Source organism: Thrips palmi, unplaced genomic scaffold, assembly GCF_012932325.1.
Source record: "Thrips palmi isolate BJ-2018 unplaced genomic scaffold, TpBJ-2018v1 HiC_scaffold_8, whole genome shotgun sequence".
Lineage (NCBI taxonomy): Eukaryota > Metazoa > Arthropoda > Insecta > Thysanoptera > Thripidae > Thrips > Thrips palmi.
Window position 1 is genome coordinate 14,305,689 of NW_023144635.1, and position 24,941 is coordinate 14,330,629.

The following is a 24,941-nucleotide window of genomic DNA, read 5'->3' on the forward strand; positions in this document are numbered from 1 at the left end:
AGCTCCATAAGATCTGTCGCGAGTAGGGTATGATCTTTCGCGAGAAGAGGAAGATCTGTCTCGAGCCCGTTAGGTTAGGTTTGGTTTTGGACCGAGAATAAGATCGGTCGAGAGTGGGGAAAGATCTGTCACGAGCCCGTTAGGTTAGGATTGGTTGGACCTTTAGTTTGAGAATAAATCCGTCGAGAGTAGGGTAAGATCTGTCACGAGCCCCTTAGGTTAGGTTAGGATTGGTTGGATCATTTATTTTGAGAATAAGATCGTCGAGAGTGGGGAAAGATCTGTCACGAGTAGAGAAAGATCTGTCACGAGCCCGTTAGGTTAGGTTTGGTTGGACCATTTAGTTTGAGAATAAAATCTGTCGAGAGTAGGGTAAGATCTGTCACGAGTAGAGTAAGATCTGTCACGAGCCCGTTAGGTTAGGTTAGGTTTGGGTTTGGGAAAAATTTAGTTTTAGATTATTAAATACCCTTCCCGTCGATTCAAGGAGAAACCAACCATTGCCGAATCACAATCCTTCGCGCAAAAGCATACTTCCTGGCTATCACCCCCCCAAAAAAAAAAGGGCTCATTTTCAAAAAAAACACATCCAATTTACTACATGAAAATGCATTTCCATCTCCAGCAGAATCCAGCTAGTGTTCGTGATTGGGCGGGCGGCGACGCCATGGCGCGCCCGACGTCTTTGCCGGCCGGGCGGCCGCCCAGCCCGCCCAAACGCTCGTCGGGCGGGGCGGCCGCCCGGCCCGAGATTTCAGCCCGGGGCGGCCGGTTACCCGTGCGCCCGACCGGCGTTTAGCCACCTAGATGGCAGCACCTCTCGGGTCTAGCACAAGGCGAGGGGTGAGGTGCGGGTGGAGGAGGCCGTTTAGGCGCGAACCGGAGTCGAACCGGAGACACCTTCGGCTGTTCGGTTTTAGAGTGTCCGAAGCTCGCCGGGGTGCGGCGCTGCAGTCTGCTTTCCGTCGGGCGGTGACCGCCCGCCCAATCTCGATCACTAAATCCAGCTCAGCATCGAGGCCGAAGGCCTTCCCCTGGCTAGTTATTTTGTATGATTGCGATACAATTTGTAAATTGACAAAACAATTACCTTTTTTTATGAATCATATCGTGTAGTAATATTTCGTAAATTCACGATATTTTTTTACAGTGCAAGGTAGGTACGCCAGGCGCGGATTGGAGGAACAGGCAGCGAGACATCGCGAAGCCTGTTACGACAAGACGCGGTCTGGCGTAAACCTTCCTCGTTTATCTATGGAATATGACGTGAAGTTATGACTTCAGTCGTACATTTGCGACTCTGGTCGTAAATTTGTCTTATGAATCGTAAATGAACAACACAAATCGTAAATAAGCGAGCAAAATTTTAACTATTCACCAACTTTTCGGGGATTTCAGATTTTAAAATATATAATCGCAATTACGACATTATCGTAGAGGAATGACTTTTTAGTCGTTCAGTTACGACGAAGTTGTTTAAGAACGACTTCCGTCGCTATGAAAATAAGTGAATTTTTGGTCGCTAATTTACGACAAAATTTCTGACAGTGTGAAGGCAGAAAAAAGGCCGCTTGTTGTAGATAGTGTCTCGCTTGTTTAATCATAAAGGAGAAACTTTATAAAGTAATCATTCATGCTTTTGACACAACCTTATAGATAAAACAAAAGAATTGAAGAAGCTTAAGGTTTCTTTCACACGATTAAGGCTCATCACGGAATAAACATAAAATCTTCACCAAGCAATCGTTCATGACGTTGTCACAAACTTACTTATATACAAGACAAAAAAATTAAGAAGCTTAAGGTTTCTTTCCCTAAGGTTTCTTTCAGGGCTTATCACGAAAAAAAAAATGAATCAATCAAGAATCTTATTGAAATCAGGCCTCATCAACGAAGATATCAAATTGCAGCTTCGGGGCGGGCCCTTCGTCATCGATGTGAAAGTGGCAGGTCCTTGTCTTCTCTGGAGGCAGGAATTTGCCTGCTACTATTTTCCCCACTGCGAGGGTGTCGGTGGGCTGAGCAGGCGGAGTGGCGGAGGCGATGGGCTGAGCGCCCTCAGGGCCTGCTTGTGCTTGGCCGGCGGGCTGCGCCGCTCCGACCGACGATGAAGAGCTCCCACCGCCGCGAATTCTCAGCATCAAGTGCAGAAAGGACTGATCCCCGACGCCAGACTCGCAGAGAGTGAGCTCGTCTTCGAGCGGCGCTCGCATCATGAGGTACATCTCCTTAGACGCAGTCTCAAGACCAACACGGTCCTTGACCGCCTGAAACACAACCGACAGCAAATTTCTATCGGTTCTTCAAATTTCTTCAAGGTCTTTACATAACGCAACATTCTCATTCCAGGAACGTGACATCACGTTGAAACGGTGACAAAATACCACGTTTGTTTAAGCATTGTGTCACGTTCGTCTGAACGTGAAGAAGCTGATTTTTAGCCAATTCACACCAAAACAAATGTGACACAATGCTGAAACGAACGTGACACTTTGTCAACGTGATGTCACGTTCCTGGAATGAGAGTGAAGGCACACTAAATAAACAACTGAAGGAAATGGCTAGCAACCCGGATGCTGTGTCATGTTCACACAAATGTTAGTACCAAGGACAACTACTGTATACCAACGCATTCTTTATCATTATAAAAAAAAACCACGGCGCCACTGTCTGGCGCACACGTACCTTCTCTGCAAACTCAACAGTGTACTCAGAACACTCTCTTTAGCGTGTACTGACGAGTATACTTTCTTCAGCGTGTGCTCACGAGCACACTCCGACGAGCGTGTACTCAACTGCATGTCTTTCCAGGATCTGAGCGCACTCTCGTTACAGTGTACTCATCAAGGCACACTCTCGTTGGAGTGTACTCATCTAAGCACACTCGTTGGAGTGTACTCATCTGAGTACTTTCTTGTCGGAGTGTACTTGTGAGTACACGCTGAACAGAGTGTGCTGAGCACAGTGTTGAGTTTGCAGAGTTGTTTAGTTATAAAAAGAGCATCTTCAGCAAATACTAAGGGGTGAGAAGAAAGTCACAAGGTCAAAGAAAGGGGTTAAAACCCCGTAAGAAGCAGTGCCGAGACGGGATCTTAGCTTACCTGAACTGTATCCCATTCAAAACACTGGATCGCCGTAGTGCTCCTCATAAATTTGACGAAGATCTGCATCTTTCGTGAGTCAAGATCCGAATCCCTGCGAAACAGAAAAGTTAAGTAGGCTGTGTGTTTCCACGCGTGTATGACACCCCACACGGAGAAAATCTTAAGAAACATTCTAAGCATGTGTGAGTTTTAAGAATGACACACGAAAAATTAAATTCTTTTTATCACAATTGCGTTCAGTGGGAACAGCTTTCTACAAGAGGCATATTCCAAATAATGCTGGACGTTCTTCAACAAATCGTTTGAGCTGCGAAGCTGTACGCAGGCTTTTGAATTTTGGGCCAAATCGACTGGCTGAAGCGACTGGCGGTGGGTTGGACTCCCCCCCCCCTTTTTGAAGTATTGCCGTTTTGAAGGCAGTTCTTTTCCGTAAGGCCGCTCATTGGCGATGCTCAATTCTCTTGCCTAAAAAGGTACTAAAAGTATCGCCCTTGCAGTTACAGGGTTAGGAATGAAGAGTATATACTCTAAAGAGAATTTAAATGGTGCATTTCAAAGAACGGGCGAAGACGATTGAAACGATGTATAGGTTGACTATGTGTAAAATACATCGTTCGACCGCTAGAGGCGAAAAACCGCAAAATGTGGGGAGGCCGGGACGCCACTGTCTGGAATTTAGAGTGCCCTTACCTTCTCCGGAAGCACAGCCTGGCCCCGCTGGTGATGCCGCACTCGGCCACAGTCCCCTTCAAGGGAAGCTCCCGGTCCTCCATGAAGAGCCCGAAGCTCGGGTTTTGAGCGACTAACCCGATAGCGCGATGACCTTTCGGGATTGGAGTGGATTTGAAGACAGCCCCCCAGCGCAGCGTCTCAACCGTGTCCGCGGGATCTGCTCCCAGCTGCACCAGCACAGGGGGCTTGCCAGGGGCAAGAGGAAACACCTCCACGGTCACCTGCAGCGAGGGATGTGCTTAAATTTCGGTGCATCCTTTCTAAAATTTGGAGGAATTGAAATGGATTGGGACAAATTGCTAAGAATTTTGAAGAACGGCAATGAATTGCATGGATTTCATGTTAATTCTAGACAAATTAATGCGAATTTCACAAAGTTTCTGTAGTTAAACCATTTTTAGAGATTTTCGAATTACAATGAACTTTCACAAGAATACGCATGTACTTTACAAATCGAAGAGTGTACATTGTATGCTCTAACTGGAGCATGCCTGCAAGCACGCTCTAGCTAGCGCATGCCTGCCAAGCATGCACTTACTAGCGCATACATGCCATGTACACGCTTCCTGATGCAGACACCACCCTACCCCTTATGCACTACACTGTGAGAAAAATGTACGGTATTCGCCGTTAATTTATTAACAGGATTTGCCGTACTTAAAAGTACGGTGTTTACCGTACCCAGAAGTACAGCGTTTACCGTACCCATAGAAGTACGGTGTTTACCGTACCTAGAAGTACAGCGTTTACTGTACCTGGAAGTACGGCGATCACCTTAATTTGTACAATGCACTTGTCAACAGGCATTCATTTTTTGACATCACAGTCAATTTAGACGATTTTCAAAATGTACTCAAACTCTTTGGAATTGAATTCAACGTGAGATCTTTTCAACTTCACGTTAAAAGTGCCGCTTTGAAATCCAAGGGAATGTCTTGTTATATTTCTACGGGGTTTAAGTGAATTTTCCAAGTGGTCCAAATCAAGTGAATTTTCAAAGTGGTCCAAATCAAGATCTTCTTACAGAAATGGATTCGTCTCGTCAAGACAAACAAAAAATGTCATGGCATGTCATATGTTTGGATGGAAAATAAAAAACTATTCACCTACAAGCTTTAAAATATGTTCAAAAAATGACCTTTTAGGAACTTTTGAAGCTTAGTAACGTTGTCATTTTCCATCCAAACCAATGAGATGTGTTGACATTTTTTGTTTGTCTTGTCGAGACGAATCCATTTCTATAAGAAGACCTTGATTTGGACCACTTTGAAAATTCACTCAAACCCCTTGGAAATAAACAAGGCATCCCCTTGGATTTCAAAGCGGCACTTTTACCGTGTTTGTACAAACTACGGGAATCGCCTCACTTCCAAGTACGGTAAACACCGTACCTCTAAGGGTACGGTAAACGCTGTACCTCCAGGTAGGGTCAGGGCGGGGAAAAACTGGACAGGGGAAGAACTGGACACCCCACATTTTACTTCAAATGCCGTATGTACTGGCCTGACAACTGTCGTGTAATGAACCGCTGATACCACGGAACAACTTTTGATAGAATTGAATTGATTTTCATCCATATTCATCTCATTTTGAGTCCTAGAACTTCATACGAGAAGAAACTGTTGGTGCTCAGGTCATTTTAACGAAACCGTTAATAGTGAAATATCAACTTTTCTTCCCGTTAAGTTGAAGATGTGCCCAAGTCAAAGGTTTTATTTCAGGGATTTGTTCGACCAATAACTACCTTCATTTGACCAAAAAATGAGCCAAATCCATGACAACGTATTTTCAGTAGCGCAAATTTTTAGTAATTTTGACTAATTTCCCCAAGTAAAAATATCCTAATTGGAAGCACCAGAGTGCTTAACCCACTTCAACCTTTCTTTGGACTTATCAGAAAGGAAATCATAAACAAAAACCCTCACTGGCGTTCAAAAAAAAAATTTTCATGAAAAAAGTGAAATAAAACTTAAGTAAAAAGTTCGATATTCAAAGTGCTGCTATTCCTAAACCGTTTGATATTTTTCAAAATCCTTTGGTTTGGGAGTTCGGGGGGTTGGTCCCTACAAGTCAACCAAAAATAAGTTAAATCTGAGATAGGTCATTTTAGGGGTTCGGTGGTTTGGCGTGGAATGGCCCAGCGCTAACTTTATTGACGGGATTTGCTGTAACGGAGTTTACCGTACATCGGAGTGCGGGGTCAGCGCACAGTTTCGTGCATGGCTTGTGCACAAGAAACCACACACTGCAAAGCTGGTGGTTAGTTTCCTTGCCACAAATTTGGCAAGCCGTTTTGATGCCAAAATTTGGCAAGCTTTGGTCGGCAATCTTCATAAGCTTGCCAAATTTGCCTAAGCTTGCCAAAGTATTTGCGGGCCAAGCTTGCCAATTTTTGGCATTCAAAACGGCTTGCCAAATTTGTGGCAAGTAAAACTTACCACCGGCTTTGCAATGCATAGTAATAAAGCGTGTGCTCTGCAAACTCAACAGTGTTCTCAGTACACTCAAGTTAGACTGTGCTCATGAGTACACTCTAACTAGCGTGTACTCGCATGAGTACACTCTAAGTAGAGTGTACTCAGATGAGTACACACTTTCAGCTGCATAAATTGCCAGGCGTGCTTAGGTGTGTACTCATCTGAGTACACGCTAGTTAGAGAGTACTCATCCGAGTACACGCTAGTTAGAGTGTCCTCATCCGAGTACACGTTAGTTAGAGTGTCCTCATCCGAGTACACGTTAGTTAAAGTGTACTCATGAGCACACTCTAACTAGAGTGTACTGAGTACACTGTTGAGGTTGCAGAGTGGGCTTTCACCTTGAGGCTGTCCAGGGAGTCCGTCGCGGGGCAGGCGGCGAACACCATGCGGCCCGTGGGCGCCTTGACGCTGACGAGCACGGCGGAGGGGCCCCGCTGGGTGGAGAGCAGCCATTCGCACCCGTCCAGGAGCTTGCGCTCGAACACACCCGGCCACACGCCCAGGCGCCACTTGCTGCGGCGCAGGCCCCGCAGCTCCGCGTCCACGTCCGTCAGGGTGCGGCCCGAGGCGTCGCGCAGGGCCTCCACGAGGATGGACCGGCCGCCCGTGCTCACGTCCCGCCGCACCGTCGTGCTGCAACACGCGCCGCCACTCTTACCGTGCAAACTCTAGAGTGTGCACTTTAGAATGTGTGCGCACACTGTTTAAATCAGTAGTGGTTGCCAGGCACACACTTTAAAACAGCGTGCCTGCACTCTGCAACCTCAACAGTGTACTCAGTACACTCTAGTTAGAGTGTGCTCATGAGTACACTTTAACTAACGTGTACTCGGATGAGGACACTCTAACTAACGTGTACTCGGATGAGGACACTCTAACTAGCGTGTACTCGGATGAGTACTCTCTAACTAGCGTGTACTCAGATGAGTACACACCTAAGCACGCCTGGCAATTTATGCAGCTGAAAGTGTGTACTCATAAGCACACTCTAACTTGAGTGTACTGAGTACACTGTTGAGTTTGCAGAGTGACCAGTGCTGCATAAGGTCCTGGGCCTGGGCGCACAGTTAAAATCTGTGTGCTTCCATGCACACTGTTTAAAAAAAGTGTTTTAAACAGTGTGCATGGAGGCATACACTTTTTAAGTGCGTGGTATGCACACACTTGCGTTTGCAGAGTACATCTACACTGAAAGAAAAACTATGAACACAACTCTACACTAAAAACTTGTTAACACGTTGACGGTCACATCACTGGTAGTCGACGAGTGAGACGTCACATTCGTTCGTTGGTGAATTTTGTCACGTTCGTTTGAATATGATGTCTCATTCGTTTGAATGTTGAGCCACGTTCAAACGAATGTGACATCATATTCAAACGAACGTGACAAAAGTCACACTCCAACTAATACGTCACATTTGTTGGCCACCAGTGTACCAAGACTTTATTCCTATACCGAATAAGTCAAATCGAGGGGTCGTATTCAAAAGATCTTATATACAGCATCTATTTTAAAGTTTTTTTGCATAGGTGAATACTTAAAATCAGCAATACAAATTTATAGCTACAGTTCGCAGTAAAGTGTCACTTTTAAACGAAAATGCATACAAAAATTGCAATGCGAAAATGCAATAAAATGTTACAGCAAAACAATGTGAAAAATATTACTTTCAAAGGCTCTATTACCTATTCCACAAATTAAGGGAATTAAAGGATTATTATTGTAGGATTATAGCAAAACAATGCAAAAACTAAATTACTGCACTCCAGGGTGCAATACATCATGGGAATCGTTGACTCGGTTTGAACGCAAACCCAGGTCTGAAAATCCGCTTTGATCTTAGTGGATCCGGTACGTTCTGAGCGGATCCGGTACGTTCTCAGCGGATCCGGTGCCGATTTGCGATATCCGCTCCGAGCCACACCGGATCCGGTATAGCCCGTAGCGGATCCGCTCTTAGCCTCAGCGGATCCGGTGCAGCCTTGCCGGATCCGCTATGGCACGGTATCCGCTGTGGGCGCTGCATAGTGGATCCGGTGCAGCCTTGCCGGATCCGCTATGGCACGGTATCCGCTGTGGGCGCTGCATAGCGGACCCATATATCGTTAAAGGACCGCTCCCAGGACGCGCGGCTGCAAGCCCGCGCCTGTGGAAGCCGTGCCTTGCGCGCCTGCCACTCTCCGGGTAGGCAACACTACCAACACGACAGGCAAGCGGTGGCCTACCCGGCACTTCACAGGCGTTTCGCATTCACGAGCGCCCCGCGCCCGGCCGAGCCCCTCCCGGTGCTTCCTGGTGCTTCCCCGCCAGGCGCTTCCTGCGCCTTTTAAGCGTTGCTGATCGCCTTCGAACAGCAACGCCCCGCGCGCGAGCAACCAAGCCACGGCATTCTTGCAGCGCCGCGGAAAACTGCAAACATTGTCTACGCGTCGGGCTACAAAATGAGTGATATTGGTCGTCAAATACGCGATCTTGAGGAAATAGCAGCGTACTTTCGCGTGAGTGCTTAACATTAATCAATTATTGGAATTCTGAATGTGCCAGAAAGGTTTGGTTTACATCGACAGGCCGAAATTCGCAGAGCCGAACGGGACCGAGTCAGGATTCCCGGAGAACTGACCGAAAAAATCGTTATGCTCGGCCGTAGTGCTAATGCTATCGAGAGTTACATCAGCAGTTTACAAGGTATGTTGGGTGTACCATGGAACCCGCCGCAAGTTCAGCCTCATAGCCTCAGACCCGCTGAAGCGATAGTCATCTACGATCACTCATTTTGTACTCAGATTCGCGACGGGTAAACCGAGAGCCCAGCAGGGGCAGCAGGGCGAGTACTTTGTCCTTCCCCTTCTCCGAGGGACAACGCTTAAGTTTCGGAAGTTCTCGGGGAGGAGGCAGAGGCACCAGGACTTGGAGACCGTGATCAACTTATGGAAATTTCAAAGATGGACAGTAAGACCATTAATCATAAGAAGCATTTATTTGTTATAAATTCCTCACAACTGCAATTTGACAAGACATATAATTGGCAGAATCTTCAATCGTTATAATTTCTAGCAGTAAAATTGTTGGTCATAAATTTAAAAGAGTTTGTTTCAATAAAATCTTACAAGATTATCCAGTTTGGTGACTTTCATTTATATGCTGAACTATTGCTTAAAATATTATGCTAATTATTGCTTTATTTATTTATTTACAAACTAATGCATAAAAGAATAGAAAAAACCTAAATAATTTGACAACAGTCTAATCACGCTCATACAAGTTAGGGATTTCACAGACAAAGTTTTTGTTACTAAATGATATGAACACACATTTTCTTGCAACGTCACTAAATGGAACAATACTAGTATCACCAAAGCAATCGAATGAACACTGCTTTATGGCAGGAATTAATTCTCTTGCAATTACTATTGGCTTAACAACACACATTATATTGTTTGATGATGAAAGAACTAGTTTGTCTATATAAACATACTTATTATCATGCAACCTAACACAGCTGTCATCAAACACATTTGTCTTAGAAAAAGAACCACTATAGTAGACAATACCGTTCCTGATTACTCTATGAAAAAAATCTTACTGAATTATCATTGCTTACTTTGACATCATTTGACTGCAATAACAAGCTTTCCTCAGCACCTACTAGTATTTCAGAGGAGCTAGTCAAGCAGCTGTCATCAACACTCTTAGCACTTTTGGAATATTTATAACCTAGCACATCATTACAGAAAGATAATGTTATGATATGAAATAATAGAGAACATAACCAAAGCACGGCCTCTAGATGGTCATTCCCCAGTTTTCTAACCACTGCCCTAGTGATCCTGGCCAGGACCTCAACCCTTCTTCTTTCCGTTCTTCCCTCAAATACCCTGGTTCCTAAATCCCATTGGCCATGCGCCCCCACTCTCCACCATACTGTTCTTCCTTATGTTCTTCTGCATCTGTAATATAAAGGCGCGCTGTCTGGCGCCAGCCACCATTCTGTACACGGTCACCTTGTTGATAATACAGAAGCTTCCGTCTCCACGAGACCTTCGACTACCCTTTCCCTCCGAGTCCCTTACACTGCCACACTATAACACTGGTCACAGCGGTTAATCGGGCTTTGAGGTTAAGGTCGGTCTATGCCTTCCCTGTTAGGGGGGAGGAGAGTGAGTGATAGCGCGAGAGTTTGAACTTAGCAGTTTTCGAGTCAGTGAGTGCTAGTGTGTGAACTTGAAGCTGGTAGAGGCCCACCACAACCAATACCAGCGTGTGAATCGTGATTGAAAAAGCTGCTAACTCAAGCTAACGAAAGTGGATACTTGTGTGTGTAATTGAATCGAGCTTAGCCACTGAGGCCAGGCCCCACCTGACTTCAGAGGTTAGGTTTTCGAGAGTGACTCTGAGTGAAAAAGAGTGTTGGAAACTCGCCGCAAGGTTTGAGTGTGTCCAACAGGAGTACAAGGGAGTGCTAGAAATAGTTAAGACATCTGCTACCTGAGTGAACAGTCATAACCTACACTTCGCCTGTTGCGTTAAATTGCTCACTTATGGAACGGAATCACTGCAGTACACAAGTAACGTGAGGTTCACCTGCACTTCGTCTGTTGTGTGAAATCGCCTACGCGAGTGCTGCAGCTAGAAATAAATTGATTTGTTACGTGGACAAGTGAGGCTCACCTGCACTTCGCCTGTTGTGTGAAATCGTCTGCTCACGTATCAAGCAAACATCAATCATTCAAAATTAACAAGGATCACCTGCACTTCGCCTGCTGTGTGAAATTGTTCGTGGCAAATGATTGGTCAAGGAATTGACAGCCTACTACCCATAACGCATGATCACCTGCATTCAATTGCTGCGTGAATTGCCGCATGACCTGTAAAGCTGCAAATTCGGTCCTCTCCGCGCATTGATGATCACCTGCACTTCGCCTGCTGAGTGAATTCGTGCTGTGGTGAGGCTAGTTAAAGGCCTACTCTGCCACTGTGTCAAAGTGACCAGCTGGCATCGAGCTGTGCTAGTTTTAAGGAGTGAGTGAACTAGTCTTAACTTAGAAATTAGAGGCTTGAAATCAAGTCAAAACTTTATTAAAGTCAAGTGCTATGTCCCATTCCCCACACCCAACTGCATCTGTCGTTGAAGCCGAAGTTCCTCGCGAAGTGAACACCGCGTCGTCCTGCAACACAGTACACATAGATTACTGCACAGTAATTACCTGGGATAACAAGGGCAATCTTGTTGAACATAAAACCCCAGTGCGCGTCTACACAGCGCCGCCCCCGTCCGACGAGCCCACGCGCCCCACGCCGCGAATCCGCCCCGTCCAGCAAAGGCGCCGCCCTTTGAACACCATCTTGTACAACCGCCGCTGGTGGGACTGATTACCCAACCATGGCCGACGCGCCGGTCCCCCTCGACGTCGAGGAAGTCGAAGTACCCCGCGAGCAACACGACGAACCGGGCGTTCCTGCCCCACGCGGTAGAGGACGCGGGCGAGGACGCGGTAGAGGCCGAGGCCGTGGCCGAGGCCGAGGGCGCGGACGCGGAGGTTTAGGCGCAGGGCAAGCACCGGACCGCCCCCGCCGTGCTATCAGGCCGCTACGCCGCTACGGTTACGATACCGACGAGGACGACGACGACCTCGATCACGACGAGCAGCCCGAGCCGCGAGTCAGGGACCACGGCCAGCAGGCCGGCGCGCCCGGGCGCGACGATGTAATGGACTGGGACGACAATCCTGGTGCGGATCATGATTATAATGACGAGGAAGACGACGAGTACGACCAGGCGCCACGCCGCCGTCGGCGCGCGCACCCCTACCGCCGCGAAGATAGGCGCGATCAGCAAGATAATCTCAGCCCCAACAATTCTACAATCTAATGCGTGACCTAATTAATCGCGCTCCTCCAGCACACATGCAACCAGCAGCTACAGTCACTTCCACATCTGGCTATGTACCACCGTACAATGGTAGCACGGGATACGATGTCTACAGAGCACAATTTCTGAGCATCGCAGAACACAAAAACTGGTCCGAACAGGACAAAGGGGCGTTCCTACTGCAGGCCCTCCAGGGGGAAGCTACCAAGGTCATTCGCACCTTGACTACACAAAATAGACCACTAACATTTGCTAATTTAGATGCTGAGTTAGAAAACACTTTCCATATCAGGAGAGAGTTGTGGGAAAGGACTCGAGTTTATGAGTCACTTAAACAAGAAGAGGGACAAACTCTGAGAGATTACGCTCAGAAGGTAAAGGAAGCTGTGGTAGATTACATGCCAAACAGCAATCAAATCGATAGGGATCAAGCCGGTGTTAAGGCTTTCATCAAAGGGTTAACAGATAGGAAGGTGGCTGAGCGTATTTGCTATGCATCGGTCAACTCAGTAGAAGAAGCACTCACCCATGTGAATAGGGCACTGTCTCTGACATCGGAGACCCCCAGTAAAAAGGTCAGGAAGGTAGAAGTTGATATTTCAGACGATAATGCTGAAGTCAACTACACCGACCAGGAAGCAGCACCTGGAACAGGGACACAAACAGGTAGAGGCAGAGGCAGAGGCCGAGGCCGAGGCCGAGGCCGAGGTAGAGGCCGGGGTGGCCAAACCGGCAGTGACTCGAATTGCCACACATGTGGTAAACCAGGGCACTTCGCTGCAGCCTGTCAAAATCACTTGACTTGCTACTACTGTGGGAAACGCGGTCATATTAAGCCAGACTGCAGGCTTCGCATTGCTGATGAAGCTGAAGGTCGCTATCAGGAACACAGCTCAAATTACGAGCAAAATCAAAGTCAAAACTCTAACGGGCAAACCAACTATAGAGGCACCTCTCACCCAAGGGGCAGAGGTCGGGGCAGTTACAATAGGGGGCAGTATAACAACAATAGCAGTGACTCTAGAGGACCATATGTCCGATTCCCTGAGGCCCCACCAGACCTTTATCAAGCAGCAATGTCATGGTATGCCAGACACAATCCACTCCAAGGCACGCACGAGACACCCCAACACAACAACACTCTCGCTCAAACTAATAATAATACACAAAATGACAGTAAGGTAAATATGCCATACGTTCCTAAGCCGGAAAACCAATAAGGCCTTCTATTGAGCCAATGGAAATAGAGGTCCCCAGAATTATAAGACCATTGGAAACCGAACCTATTTCTGTACTAAGAACTCAAGTGTCCCCTCCTGTCATTACTAAAGCTTGCAAACATCAACCCAATCTAGGCAAAGAAAATATTAACCCAGCACATAAATTAAAATGTGCAGCTTGCTTTCCCCATAAGAAAGGCCCACTGGTAAACTGCCTTGTGGCAGGCGAGGCCAGAGAAGCTATCGTTGATACTGGAGCTACTATAACTGTCTTTAAGAGGACCCGTAATTTACCTGTTTCTAAATTACGCTTAAAGAGTGCAACATCACACAAGACATCACTGTATGGGCCGGAGTGGACTGATGTTAAGTTCGGAAACCAAACTTATAGGTTCCCAGTTTATGAGGCTGATATTACTGAAAATCTAATTGGCTATGATTTCATTGATACATTTGAAGGTGTTGTCAACACCAAAACTAAAATGCTTGAACTTGAAAATGACATCCAAGTTCCATACAAAGTTGTAAACTCTGTGCACAAGGGAGATTTCGCCAGTGGCAATCTGTCCTATCCAATACGTGCTAATCAGAAAATCTTGCTGAAACCTTTCGTAGAGAGGCAGGTTTCCACGAAGTTGGAAACTGACCTGGTGGTTGATGAGTCAGAGTTGTCTGACGCGTTGCTTGCCATGACGATTAATGGGTATAGTCGTCCTCCGGAGTCGGAAAGGAAACTGTCCACTTCTGCTTCACCTCCGGAAACGACATGCCATACAGTAACGTCTCAGGCAAGAGCGGAGGGGGCTGATCATCGCCAGCTTGACAGCCAGACCGGTCATCGCCAGCTTGACGGTCTAGAAACAAAGAACAAAACCATGGTAAAAGATTGTGAAATGGGTGCGGCCAACGCACAAGAAAGTGAACAAATATTGGGAATCCAACCACCCGAAAGAGCAGAAGGCAAGATGCATGTTGGTTTGTTAACAGCCAGTAAAAGTAATCCTAATGTTAAAAGTCAAATCTCAGAAAATATAGTCACACAGACAGGCGTTGTACCGTGTGTGACGGGCCCAGTAAATGTAACTCTACTAAATCTTGGAGACACTTGTGTCCAAATCCCTAAGTATGCAATTATAGCAGAAGTCCTACTACTCCACCCACTACAGTATGATGGTCTTGAGGATGAGGCAAACCCAGATTTTGAGGAGGACTTAGAAAGGGAGGAAGAGAGTGGATATGAAAGCGATAATGAAATTAAAGAGTGTCCATGTCGAGCAGTCAACATAGCAAATGGGACAGAACATCTGAATTTAACTGAGCATGAAATAGAAAATTTCCATGATGCAGAGTACAAGTTGCCAGAAAAAGAACCCATTCCAGAAAATATGCCATTACCTGCAGACTTAGATGCCATGATCAAAGCCACTGCCTTGCCGCCAGAACAAAAGGTAGAAGTAGAAAAACTCATTCGCAAACACCACGATGTATTTGCACCAGACAACTTCACATTTGGTCGATGTCCATGGATGAAATTCAGGATAGACACCGGCGACCATCCACCCATCAAACAGAACGCACGTCCAGTACCCCTGCATTACAGAAAAGAAGTGTATGAGACATTTATGAAATATTTAAAAATGGGAGCCATCAAGCCCAGCCAATCCGCTTGGGCATCACCCATTCTCTGTGTCCTTAAAAAGACTGGAGAAGTAAGAGTTTGTGTAGACTACAGAGCACTCAATGCCATCACTAGAGTTCCAGCAGCACCAATACCCAGAACACAGGAAATACTACAAAATTTAGGGGGACACAAAATGTATCACACCTTTGACTTAGCACACGGGTACCACAATTTAGAAGTGCATCCTGATGACCAACCCAAAACGGCCATCATTTTACCAGAAGATTTGGGACTACCACACAGACAGTTTGAATACACTCGATTGAGTTTTGGGCTCTCTGCAGCCCCAGGGGCATTCCAACAAGTCACAGACAGACTAGTCACACCAGCCTTGGAACCCAACAAACACAATGATTTAGGAAATACTGTATCTGTTTACCTGGATGATGTCTGCATAGCAGGAGACAACTTTGAACAAATGTTGCAACGGCTGGAAGCTTTCCTCAATAGAGTCAGGGCTGGAGGATTCCTCCTCAAAGCCAAAAAGTGTGAGTTGTTCCAAAGGGAGATTTCCTTCTTAGGACACATTCTGTCTGAAACAGGAATAAAAGTAGATTCAAATAAAATTGATAAAATCATTCATTGGCCACAGCCAAATGACAGCTCAGAATTAAAGTCATGGCTTGGTCTAGCCGCCTACTATGGCAAGTACGTACCTCATATGGCCAGCAAAGTTTCACCTTTGTACCGACTACTCAGAAAAGGAGTCCACTTTGATTGGACGCCTTACTGTCAGGAAGCTTTTGACTCTGTCAAAACAGCTCTCACCACTGCGCCAGTCCTTGGTTCTCCAGATGTGGATAAAGGACCATTCACGTTGACTTGTGATGCCAGCCTCACTGGCCTAGGAGCAGTCCTAACACAAGAACAAGACGGCAATGAAGTAACAATAGCTTATTGGTCAAAAACATTAACCCCAGCACAGAGAAATTACTGTGTCACTCATAGGGAGCTCCTAGCATTGGTAGAGTCAGTAAAAGCCTTTAATCATTATCTAGCAGGAGCACCTTTCATAGTAAAATCAGATCACGCAGCCCTACAGTGGCTTAAAAAATTTTCAAAAACCCTACTGGCATGTTAGCAAGATGGTTAGAAAAGCTGTCTCCATACAAGTTCACAGTAGTGCATGAAAAAGGCACTAACATCAGTCATGCAGATGCACTAAGTAGACGGCCAGACAGGCCATGCGAACCCAGCTGCAAAAAGTGCACAAAAATTGAAGCTAAAGACGCAACAGCTTACCTCATCAGCTCCACTCTTGTGGAAGGGTTAACGATCCAGGAAGTCTTCACATCAGTACTTCAGGCCCCCAACACAGCACCGGTAGTTCACCCAATCAGCTTGGAAGGGAAGTTCTCCTCTCCACTGGCCAGGCAAATTGAAGAGTGGTACCAAGTCAAAAGAGACTTCCACTCAAACACAGACAAGACATTCCCCGGGCTGTGCGCCTACAACAGAAACAACAGAACAATCATTAGTCTCATTGTCAAGGAAAAGATGGAGCACAGACCACACGTCAATGATGTAGAAATAGCACTAAACATCCTTAAAGCTTGGCTCGTCAACAGAAATGTCACTGAATGGAATTTACCAGAATTTGACTATTACAAGAGTCCAGAAAACAATTTAGACATAATTCCACTACTCTACAAAGTATTCAAAGACACAAATATGACCATCAACATCTGTCACCATCACACTCAGCCAGATCCAACTAAGGTGAGAACTTGTGAAGAAAGTTGTCGCATTTGCCAAACGGTTGAGGAAAATAAAAGGGTTACAGAAATTCTACACACTGCAATCTCACCTGAAGGGGAAACACCACTAGAGATGGCATCACTGCAGAGAGCAGACAAAAACTTAGCCCCAATAATCACAGCAGTAGAAAAGGGCCAGAAGCCCCTCCTTCAAGATGTCATCAAGTTTGGGCGCAACACCAGAACACTTTGGCACCAATACAACTCCTTAACACTCCAAAATGGAGTACTCTACAGGAGCCCTGACGAGCCGAGGGACAGCAAAAGACAAGCCCCCAATTGTCCTGAAAATGTCTTTATCGTGTCTTAGTGTCCTGGCCGTGTCTTTGCCTGTCCTTAAGACAAATGATGTCCGAATATGGTCCTAGAAGTGTCCTACAGTGTCTCAAAGTCGTTGTCTTTATTTGTCATACTTTGTCTAAGGAAATTTTGTCTTTGAAGTGTCCCCAGACTGTCTCGAGAACGATGTCCCAAGTTGTCTTTAGCTTGTCTCGGAGAAGTTGTCTCTGTCAAGTCTTTATCTTGTCTTTATCAATTTGTCTAAATTTGTCTGTAGCTTGTCTCGGTTAAGTTGTCTCTTCCATGTCTATATTTTGTCTGTTTCCATTTGTCCAAATTTGTCTTCGGCTTGTCCCGGATAAGTTGTCTCTGTCAAGTCTATATCTTGTCTTTATCAATTTGTCCAAATTTGTCCCTTGCTTGTCTCTGTTAAGTTGTCTATTTCAAGTCTGCATCTTGTCTTTATCAATTTGACCAAATTTATCTTCTGCTTGTCTCGACCCCTTTCGGTTTTGAGATATTAAGGTAACCTTAAAATTTGGACAGCAAATTGAGGTGAAATTCAGATAGTATTTTCATGAGTTTTTTGTGTTGCAAAATGGGATTTAGGGGGGGATTATATACACTATTTAAATGTTTTCTCCCTTTTTATTTTTTGCAATCAACAATGTGCAGCCTGCTACAAAAATTATATTATTCATAATAATGGAAGAAATTGTCATAAAGCAACCATATTACCATATGAACAATGTAATCAATCTCCCCCACATTAGCCATAGGTGTGACATAAGACATGTTCTCAAAAACCATTTTTATTGCTGGTTTTCGAACAGAATCAATTACTAGAAACAGTCTGAACAATTTAATCAATCTCCCCCACATTAGACATAGGTGTGACATAAGACATGTTGTCAAAAACCATTCTTATTGCTGGTTTTCGAACAGAATCAATTACTAGAAACAGTCTTTCATTCTCATTGAGTATATACTTGATGTGTGCAGCATCAAATGGTGCATCACCAATAGTGAGTAGGTGACAAAACATACCAGCAATTTGATTCTCCCCTTCTCCAAGAACAACAATAGAATCAATACTGCAAAATTGGTTGTTCATTGTGAAAACTGTCATGTTATCAGATTTGGAGTCACGGTCATCTGCATAGTATTCATAGTATCTACTTGAATGCAGCCAAATTCTTGCCTTCCGACATTGGTGGTACTCAACTAGACGAAGATTGTTATCTGCATGCACTCCAGCTGTATTTAGTAACAAAACTTCATCCTCTGTCGGGTTGCGCATTGTGTGCTTTCCAAAGAAATAAGAAGATCCAATTTGAAGAGGATTGTCAAGTTCCAAAGAAGACATCATGCTTCTTATAAATTCTCTGGTTTCATCATCTAGGCCTTCTTCATATGGAAGCCTCTGAGCCAATGACAACAGAAGAAACCTCAACACAATTTGGTCAACAGCTCCATTAGGAGAAGAAATGTGATCCCTTAACTTCTTGTTCCACCCCTCATAAGGAAAGGTGCTGTGCAACTGAAGGGGCCCCCAAAGTCTCACAGCCATTGCTAGATGCAATATCATGTGAATATTGAAACGCATTCTGCCCACTCCATACACTTCTTGGACTTCAGTCACAAACATTTCTAAAAGTCTCTCCGATTCATCAATATTTTCATCAGAGACAGAATCTTGAGATAGCAAGAACACACCTTCAGACAAGAGAGAAAAAAGACGTAGTCTATCTTCTGGTATTAGGCCAACCATGCATGGAACCCCAAGATACAGCAACCAAGTCTTCCATTCTGAGCCTTTATACTTTCCTCTCTTCTTGATACTCCTAGGCTTCCGGGAGATGAGTGTTGGGGTACGAATACGACGAAGTCTTGCATCTATTTGTCTCATCAAATTATCGGGATCTTCTGCTTCCTCTATTATTAGATTGGTTAAAAATTTTGTAACCCCCAGGTAAATGGCATGTAAATCATCTGGGGAACAACAATTGCTTAGGTTCACGTGCTCCAAATTTAAAAGGACTGATGGACCTCTAAAACCATTAACAGTTCTTCCTGTCTGCAAAGCTTGGATCATATTTTGCTGAATCTCTTGGTGTGTGCGGAGAGGAGTTTCTGGGACAACATACAATTGTTGCCTCTGTCTTCTCACTAGCATGATCTCAGTGCCAGGGACAGGAAATTTCATGGCGCCATTCAAATACACACCTGGATGAACACAAAATGGACAGCTTGAATGTCCACTGTACAGGTTTAGATTTAACAGAGAAGCACGAGCTCTTGCATCAAGGCAGAAACAAGTTGGAAAAAGTCTGGTTTGGATAATATTCCCTTCCTGTGGACTCCATTCAATTCCATCCCTTGATAAGTCATTCATATCGGCTACAAATTTCTCAAATAACATATTCATGTCTGGATCTCCATCTGAGATAATGATGCCCCCTAAAAGTGTGAACTTTTGTCTAAGACTTGGAGGTAGTTCATTAATTCGCACAAGAATAGGAAAAGCCTGAGAACCAGATGATCCACTGGTACTGAATCCATCAACATTTATTTGGCAAGTCAAACCATTGCCAATATCTCCTAAGGCTTGGTAGCCATGACCATCCAAGACATCTTCGTAAGCATTCTCAAACAATTTCTGTCGGTTATATCTGTATTGGAGAAGCTGCCACATCCCAGGCAGCGTTAAGAGATTTTTAAGCTGTCTTTTGATGCTTAAAGTTATGAAGTACTTCACAACTCGCCGCCTACACCGATAGTCACAAAGTTGGTTAACACACACTACATTCCTAGGTAAATGTCTCACTTCCCCTAAGTTGCTGTAGCACTTTGGACAGTATGCTTGCTTCACAATACCAGCGTTTTGTTTCCTCAATACACTCCATAGCTGCTTAATTGTTGATGGCAGTAGTTTGAAAGCACAACCAGCATTTATAATTTGACACACGGCAATCAAAGTTACATAATTTAAATTATGCCTAACAGAAAGTGCCAATACCATGGCTAACATTTCCCTCGCAGTTCTACCTTCAGCAGCTTGCATTATACGATTCAATGATGCATCTTGCAGCGAGAAGTTGTTTTCATCCAAGTCTTCCAGTTCATCCCCTCCCTCATCAGGGCCAGGGTCAGAGTCTCCACTGGGAGGATCATCACCCCCATTTCCATTGCTTGAGCCACTTGAATCAAAACCAGAACTCGATCCCGAAGTACTTGGGTCAGGACTGGAATCTTCGTCATGCCCATCACTGTACACAGAGTCCTCATTCCGCTGCAACCTTTCCAGTAGACAGATTTCAATGTCACTACAGTCTGTCGAAGAACTCTCACAGACACACTCCTGGAAGTAAATGAAGTGAACATAAATGTCTCATCAAACAATAGCAACATTAAAAAATTACAAGGGTTTGCTACTGAGACAATCCCCATACTTACAGATAAAATATCTGCACATCGAGCACAAACATTTATTGAGGAATTTAGCACAGACTTTTCAATGGTCTCCTCTGAGGGGATTGATGAATCACTGCTGAGACCAGAGTGTCTGCTGATTTCATGATGACTGTCATCATTGCTGTTCATCTCTTCATCTTCATTCATATCTTGATTGGATTGAGATCCCTTCTCTTCGTCCAAATCTTCAGACGCACACTGCAAACTTTGATCTGCGATGAATTCCAATCCTTCGTCCAGACCTTGATGGCAGTCGCCTTCCTCATCATAATTAACTTCTTCATTTGAGTCCTGTTCATTATATTGATCCACATCTTCAAGCTTCTAAAAACGAAATGAACGATTATCAGTAATATACCAGTATCTACAAAGGCATTTGGAAAGAACTGACGAAACATCTTACCATATCTGATCTAGCTGCAACATGATAAACACACATACAATCATCATCATCTTGTCCATCACCTCTTGCATCTCTGTGGTAGTCACAAGAGCATTCTGAGTTACCCAAGGTGTGGAAATCACAATCTTCCCCATGATCTGTGCAAGTGCTGCCTTCTTCGAGGTTCCTCCTCCACTTGGTGGTTCGACTATCTTTCGTATACGGTCCCCGCTCTGTAGGCATCTACATTTAATGAAAGACTCGTATTAAAGTCGCTGAGAGGCCAGAGAAAATAAGAAGAAAATGTGACAGAAGGTGAGGTTACTTACGTTTACCTTCTGAGACCGGCGGCATTAAAGAGAGGACTTTTGCTTCTGAGGAGTGCGAAAATTGTGTCGAGTCTCCACGAAATATTAAAAAAAAACATATTTCCTTAACGGATTCGTATGCATGACGTACGGTCCATAATTTCACTTGGCCAAACCAAAACTAACCGATAAACAGAGACAAGGGATCCAACAAAAACAACAAAAGACACCTTGGCCAACCTAGCAGCACACCTCTGCCCTGTACTACTATTATTTTGAAAGCAGATTGTATTAATTGCACGTAAAGAAAACTTCATTTAGTATTTTTTTTATGAAATATGCTCTGCATGACAAATATCTACAGACTCTCTGGCTCTGTAGTGAGTTTCCGAGTTGGCAAACCTGCCCGACGCGCAGCCGCAGCCTTCTTGAAGATTCCAGTTCTTTTCGACCGTTGGAATTGGCGCGGTTAGCTACGAGTTCAGCTCAGTCAAATGGGGGTGTTGTGAACGTTCGGAGGTTTTAAATCAAGCCAGAATGGGTCATAAATTTGCATATGTTTGTGTGTATGGGACGGAGAAACTGATTAAGGTGGTGGAAGTTAAGAATCTTTTCCACCTTCACGATGACGACAAAACAAAAACTCCTTACGAGCCGGACACTTTGGACAAGAAGGACATGAGGATAGTACTGGAGGATGGTGAAACACTACGGCGAGTCCACGTGTTCTTCACTGCAGGTAAGTTCTCCCCTATTTGTTTTGAGTCAACCTGTAATTCGACTGGAAAATTAGGCGTACATTGCACCCGCGGCAGGTTAGGGTGAGGTGAGGTGTGCAGTGAACTTGTGTGCTTGATGCCATGGGTTCCTCATGCCTCCATCTAGGCCACAACCATTTATTTCATTGTTAACTGTTCGTGTTTTCATAGGCACCCTCAAGGCTGTTGCCCAAATCATCAAGGAGAAGAAGGCCAATGGGGAAAGGTTGGTGTGCCCCCCAAGGAAATCGGTTGGCTCGCACACCTTTCCGGTGATCAAGGTAAGATTTCCCACTTGTAACCACATCTATAGCTGGCAAAGCTTGCAATGGTAATTAATCTTATTTCCTTGCAGCCGAGTACCTCAAATCAAGAGAGCAGCAAGAGGAAGCAAGAGGGCGGCAAGAAGAAGGTACAGTTTTTACTCTTGCGCTGATTTGTAGTGCCGCAACGGATGTGTGTTCTGATAAGCATGGGTTCTAATTTCAGACGGTGAATGCAGGTACAGGCTCGCAAAGCATCAAAACAGGCAAAACCAAAGGAGAGGACAAAGGCCTAAAATCGGTTGAATCTAAGGATGCTGCGAATGACAAGGTCAGCCATGTTTAAATTAATCTGTGTAGGAGTGAGGGTCAGGTGGATTAATGGGGTTTCATTGTATTACAGACCAAGGAAAAAATTGCTCTGGGAGCCGCAAGGAACGACCGGGAGGCTAAAATAGTTAACAAGTTTCGACCATCCTTGGGAAGCTCTACCCCTGTGAAGCCTACATCTGAGCAGGTTTGACAGTTTTCATATTTCAATGGCCTTTACTTCACATTTCATGTCAATAATCGTTTTTATCTAATGTGTTCTCAGAAGCTTCTTTTGCTTCATGATCGTGGGCAGATAGTAGTCAGCACCTACACCCAGACTGATGCACCGGGGGACGATGGTGACATTCTGCAAGCATGTCTTGAGAGTCTGAAAAGTGAAAATGCTGCACTTGTTCTTAAGAACAAGGAACTGCTACTGCGCAATGAGTCCCTGGAGTCTGAAAAAGGGAGACTCGAGACGATGCAGAAAAATCTGCAGCAATTATGTGATGGTACGTTGCACAATTGTCTCAAACTGCACAATTAAATTATTCTGCTGTGCTCATGTTGTTGATTTTCAGCTCTGTTGAACAAAGATGGAACTTCTAATTCAACAGCTCCAAAGAAGTGCCGCATAAGTACCATGAAGGCTCTTGTGACAGAAGAGCCTTCTATTGATGTCCCTTCTGACATGGTGTGTTCCTCATGCCTTATGGTCTTATGTCACCTGTCAAGTTTCATTTTTTAACATGCTCTCTGTTTGGCCTCAGGTTTATGCAGGGGCTGGGAAGCTCATTTCAAGAAAGAGAATGGCAGAAGTCGATACCCTGAGAACTGTGGAAGGGCGCCTCACTGCTATCTTGAATGATATATTAATTGAACCTTCAGCGTTCAGTTTCAAGGAAGTGGATGGGAAGAGCAACAGAATCATGGATATCCATTTGGAAGCCATCCACTGTAAGTTTCTCTGCTTTTTTAAAGACAAGATTGATATATCCTTCAGTCAACCAATTTAATGTGTGCTTTCATCTTCCAGCATATCTGGATTCCTTGACGTGGAAAAAGACAGCTTTAAAACCCATCAAGGTGGGGAAACAAATGGTTGAACCACACACACCGGAGTATACCAGGCGTATTGTTTCAAAGCTACTGTCTAAATTAGGGCCCTCTAAAAAAGAAACTGATACTGATGTGAAAAGTGGGAAGAAAGGACCAAAGCTGACTTCCAAGAGGCAGAAGGGAAGAGACGTCTCCAAGCCAGCTAAAAGAGTGAGGATCAATCCGTTGGACTCAAGCAGCAGTGAGGATGAGGAAGGGGAAGAAAGGGAGGTTGTAAATGAGGAGGAAGTTGTAGAAAGGGGGGTGAAAGAGGAGCCTCAAGATGATCAAGATGATGAAGATAATGACAATAATTTTGACGTTTCGATGTGCTCAATTGTGTCAGGCGGTGATGACTAATAGTCTGATACCTGATGGGAACTATAATTGTACCTGAGTTCAATAAGTTTGCCACTATAATTTTTTTTCCCTTTTCCAATCAAAATGTGATAATTGTTTTGGTAGTCACCAAATCAGACTGATATGACTGGAAAGACTTCCTGTTTTGCTTTTATGATTGTACCGGATGTTAATGTGTCTGAATTTTAATAATTGTTTTGTTAAAGTCTTAAAGATGATCAAGGTGATGAAGATAATGACAATAATTTTGACGTTTCAATGTGCTTAATTGTGTTAGACGGTGATGACTAGTCTGATACCGATGGGAACTGATAATTGTACCAATAAGTTTGCCACTATAATTTTTTTTCCTTTTCGAATGAAAATGTGCTAATTGTTTTGGTAGTCACCAAATCAGACTGATCATGACTGGAAAGACTTCCTGTTTTGCTTTTATGATTGTACCGTGTTAATGTGTCTGAATTTTAATAATTGTTTTGTTTCTTGAGTCTTAATTAAAGAAACACCTTAATTTTTGAATTTTGCCTCTACATTTTGTTACTGCTAATAATGCATGTATGGACTACGTACACTCACCGCGTCGTGTGGATAATCCACAGGACGCGGATGAGTGTACGCGCTTCCTCCCTTCTGAACCAAAAAAGACACATCACAGACAACCAGAGACATCTTGTTAATTAGACACTCAAAGACATTCGGAGACATCTTTCTGTCTCTTTGTCCTAAATTGAAACAAAAAGACAATGTCTCTAGGACAAGATTAGGACACGGTGTCCTGTACTTGTCTACATTTGTCTTGTCCCTCCTTGTCCCTCGGCTCGTCAGGGTATGACAGTTGGAGGAAAGGAGAACATTAGTGAGCA

The 24,941-nt window shown here is 44.6% G+C and overlaps 4 protein-coding genes across 5 annotated transcripts; 2 read left to right on the plus strand and 2 right to left on the minus strand.

Annotated features, from left to right (window-relative positions):
* Positions 1–1,524: 1,524 nt before the first annotated feature.
* Positions 1,525–6,912, minus strand: LOC117653394. The gene is made up of 4 exons (XM_034399038.1): positions 6,655–6,912; positions 3,795–4,057; positions 3,102–3,195; positions 1,525–2,267 (listed from the first exon to the last, which is right to left on the minus strand). The coding sequence occupies exons 1-4, from the start codon at positions 6,700–6,702 to the stop codon at positions 1,878–1,880; spliced, it is 795 nt and encodes a 264-aa protein (XP_034254929.1). The 5' UTR covers positions 6,703–6,912; the 3' UTR covers positions 1,525–1,877.
* A 1,815-nt stretch (positions 6,913–8,727) lies between these two features.
* Positions 8,728–9,359, plus strand: LOC117653426. Its single transcript, XM_034399086.1, has 3 exons — positions 8,728–8,815; positions 8,885–9,002; positions 9,101–9,359. The coding sequence occupies exons 1-3, from the start codon at positions 8,759–8,761 to the stop codon at positions 9,235–9,237; spliced, it is 312 nt and encodes a 103-aa protein (XP_034254977.1). The 5' UTR covers positions 8,728–8,758; the 3' UTR covers positions 9,238–9,359.
* Positions 9,360–17,090: 7,731 nt separating this feature from the next.
* On the minus strand, positions 17,091–21,595 carry LOC117653720. 2 transcript variants are annotated; one of them, XM_034399573.1, is made up of 5 exons: positions 21,309–21,595; positions 21,105–21,222; positions 21,001–21,014; positions 20,580–20,921; positions 17,091–20,484 (listed from the first exon to the last, which is right to left on the minus strand). In XM_034399573.1, exons 2-5 carry the CDS (start codon positions 21,220–21,222, stop codon positions 17,986–17,988), a joined length of 2,973 nt encoding a protein of 990 aa, XP_034255464.1. In that variant the 5' UTR covers positions 21,309–21,595; the 3' UTR covers positions 17,091–17,985. The 2 variants fall into 2 exon arrangements, with proteins under 2 accessions (XP_034255464.1, XP_034255463.1); XM_034399572.1 differs by having other exon boundaries at positions 21,001–21,222.
* A 4-nt stretch (positions 21,596–21,599) lies between these two features.
* LOC117653721 lies at positions 21,600–24,370 on the plus strand. The gene is made up of 8 exons (XM_034399575.1): positions 21,600–22,326; positions 22,401–22,457; positions 22,535–22,639; positions 22,712–22,825; positions 22,904–23,132; positions 23,202–23,314; positions 23,391–23,577; positions 23,657–24,370. Exons 1-8 carry the CDS (start codon positions 22,159–22,161, stop codon positions 24,076–24,078), a joined length of 1,395 nt encoding a protein of 464 aa, XP_034255466.1. The 5' UTR covers positions 21,600–22,158; the 3' UTR covers positions 24,079–24,370.
* The last annotated feature ends 571 nt before the right edge of the window (positions 24,371–24,941 follow it).

Bases quoted from the DNA above. Each gene is read 5' to 3' on its own strand.
- LOC117653426 (XM_034399086.1), top strand. From the start codon at position 8,759: ATGAGTGATATTGGTCGTCAAATACGCGATCTTGAGGAAATAGCAGCG. The intron at 8,816-8,884 runs GTGAGTGCTTAA...TTACATCGACAG, and splicing joins AAATAGCAGCGTACTTTCGC to GCCGAAATTCGCAGAGCCGA. The intron at 9,003-9,100 runs GTATGTTGGGTG...TTTTGTACTCAG, and splicing joins TTACATCAGCAGTTTACAAG to ATTCGCGACGGGTAAACCGA.
- LOC117653721 (XM_034399575.1), top strand. From the start codon at position 22,159: ATGCCTCCATCTAGGCCACAACCATTTATTTCATTGTTAACTGTTCGT. The intron at 22,826-22,903 runs GTTTGACAGTTT...ATGTGTTCTCAG, and splicing joins TGAAGCCTACATCTGAGCAG to AAGCTTCTTTTGCTTCATGA. The intron at 23,578-23,656 runs GTAAGTTTCTCT...TTCATCTTCCAG, and splicing joins CCATTTGGAAGCCATCCACT to CATATCTGGATTCCTTGACG.
- LOC117653720 (XM_034399572.1), bottom strand. From the start codon at position 21,222: ATGCCTACAGAGCGGGGACCGTATACGAAAGATAGTCGAACCACCAAG. The intron at 20,922-21,000 runs GTAAGATGTTTC...TTTCGTTTTTAG, and splicing joins TTGCAGCTAGATCAGATATG to AAGCTTGAAGATGTGGATCA. The intron at 20,485-20,579 runs GTAAGTATGGGG...ATTTACTTCCAG, and splicing joins GATGTGCAGATATTTTATCT to GAGTGTGTCTGTGAGAGTTC.
- LOC117653394 (XM_034399038.1), bottom strand. From the start codon at position 6,702: ATGGTGTTCGCCGCCTGCCCCGCGACGGACTCCCTGGACAGCCTCAAG. The intron at 3,196-3,794 runs GTAAGGGCACTC...TCTGTTTCGCAG, and splicing joins AGGCTGTGCTTCCGGAGAAG to GGATTCGGATCTTGACTCAC. The intron at 2,268-3,101 runs GTAAGCTAAGAT...GTTGTGTTTCAG, and splicing joins TTGAATGGGATACAGTTCAG to GCGGTCAAGGACCGTGTTGG.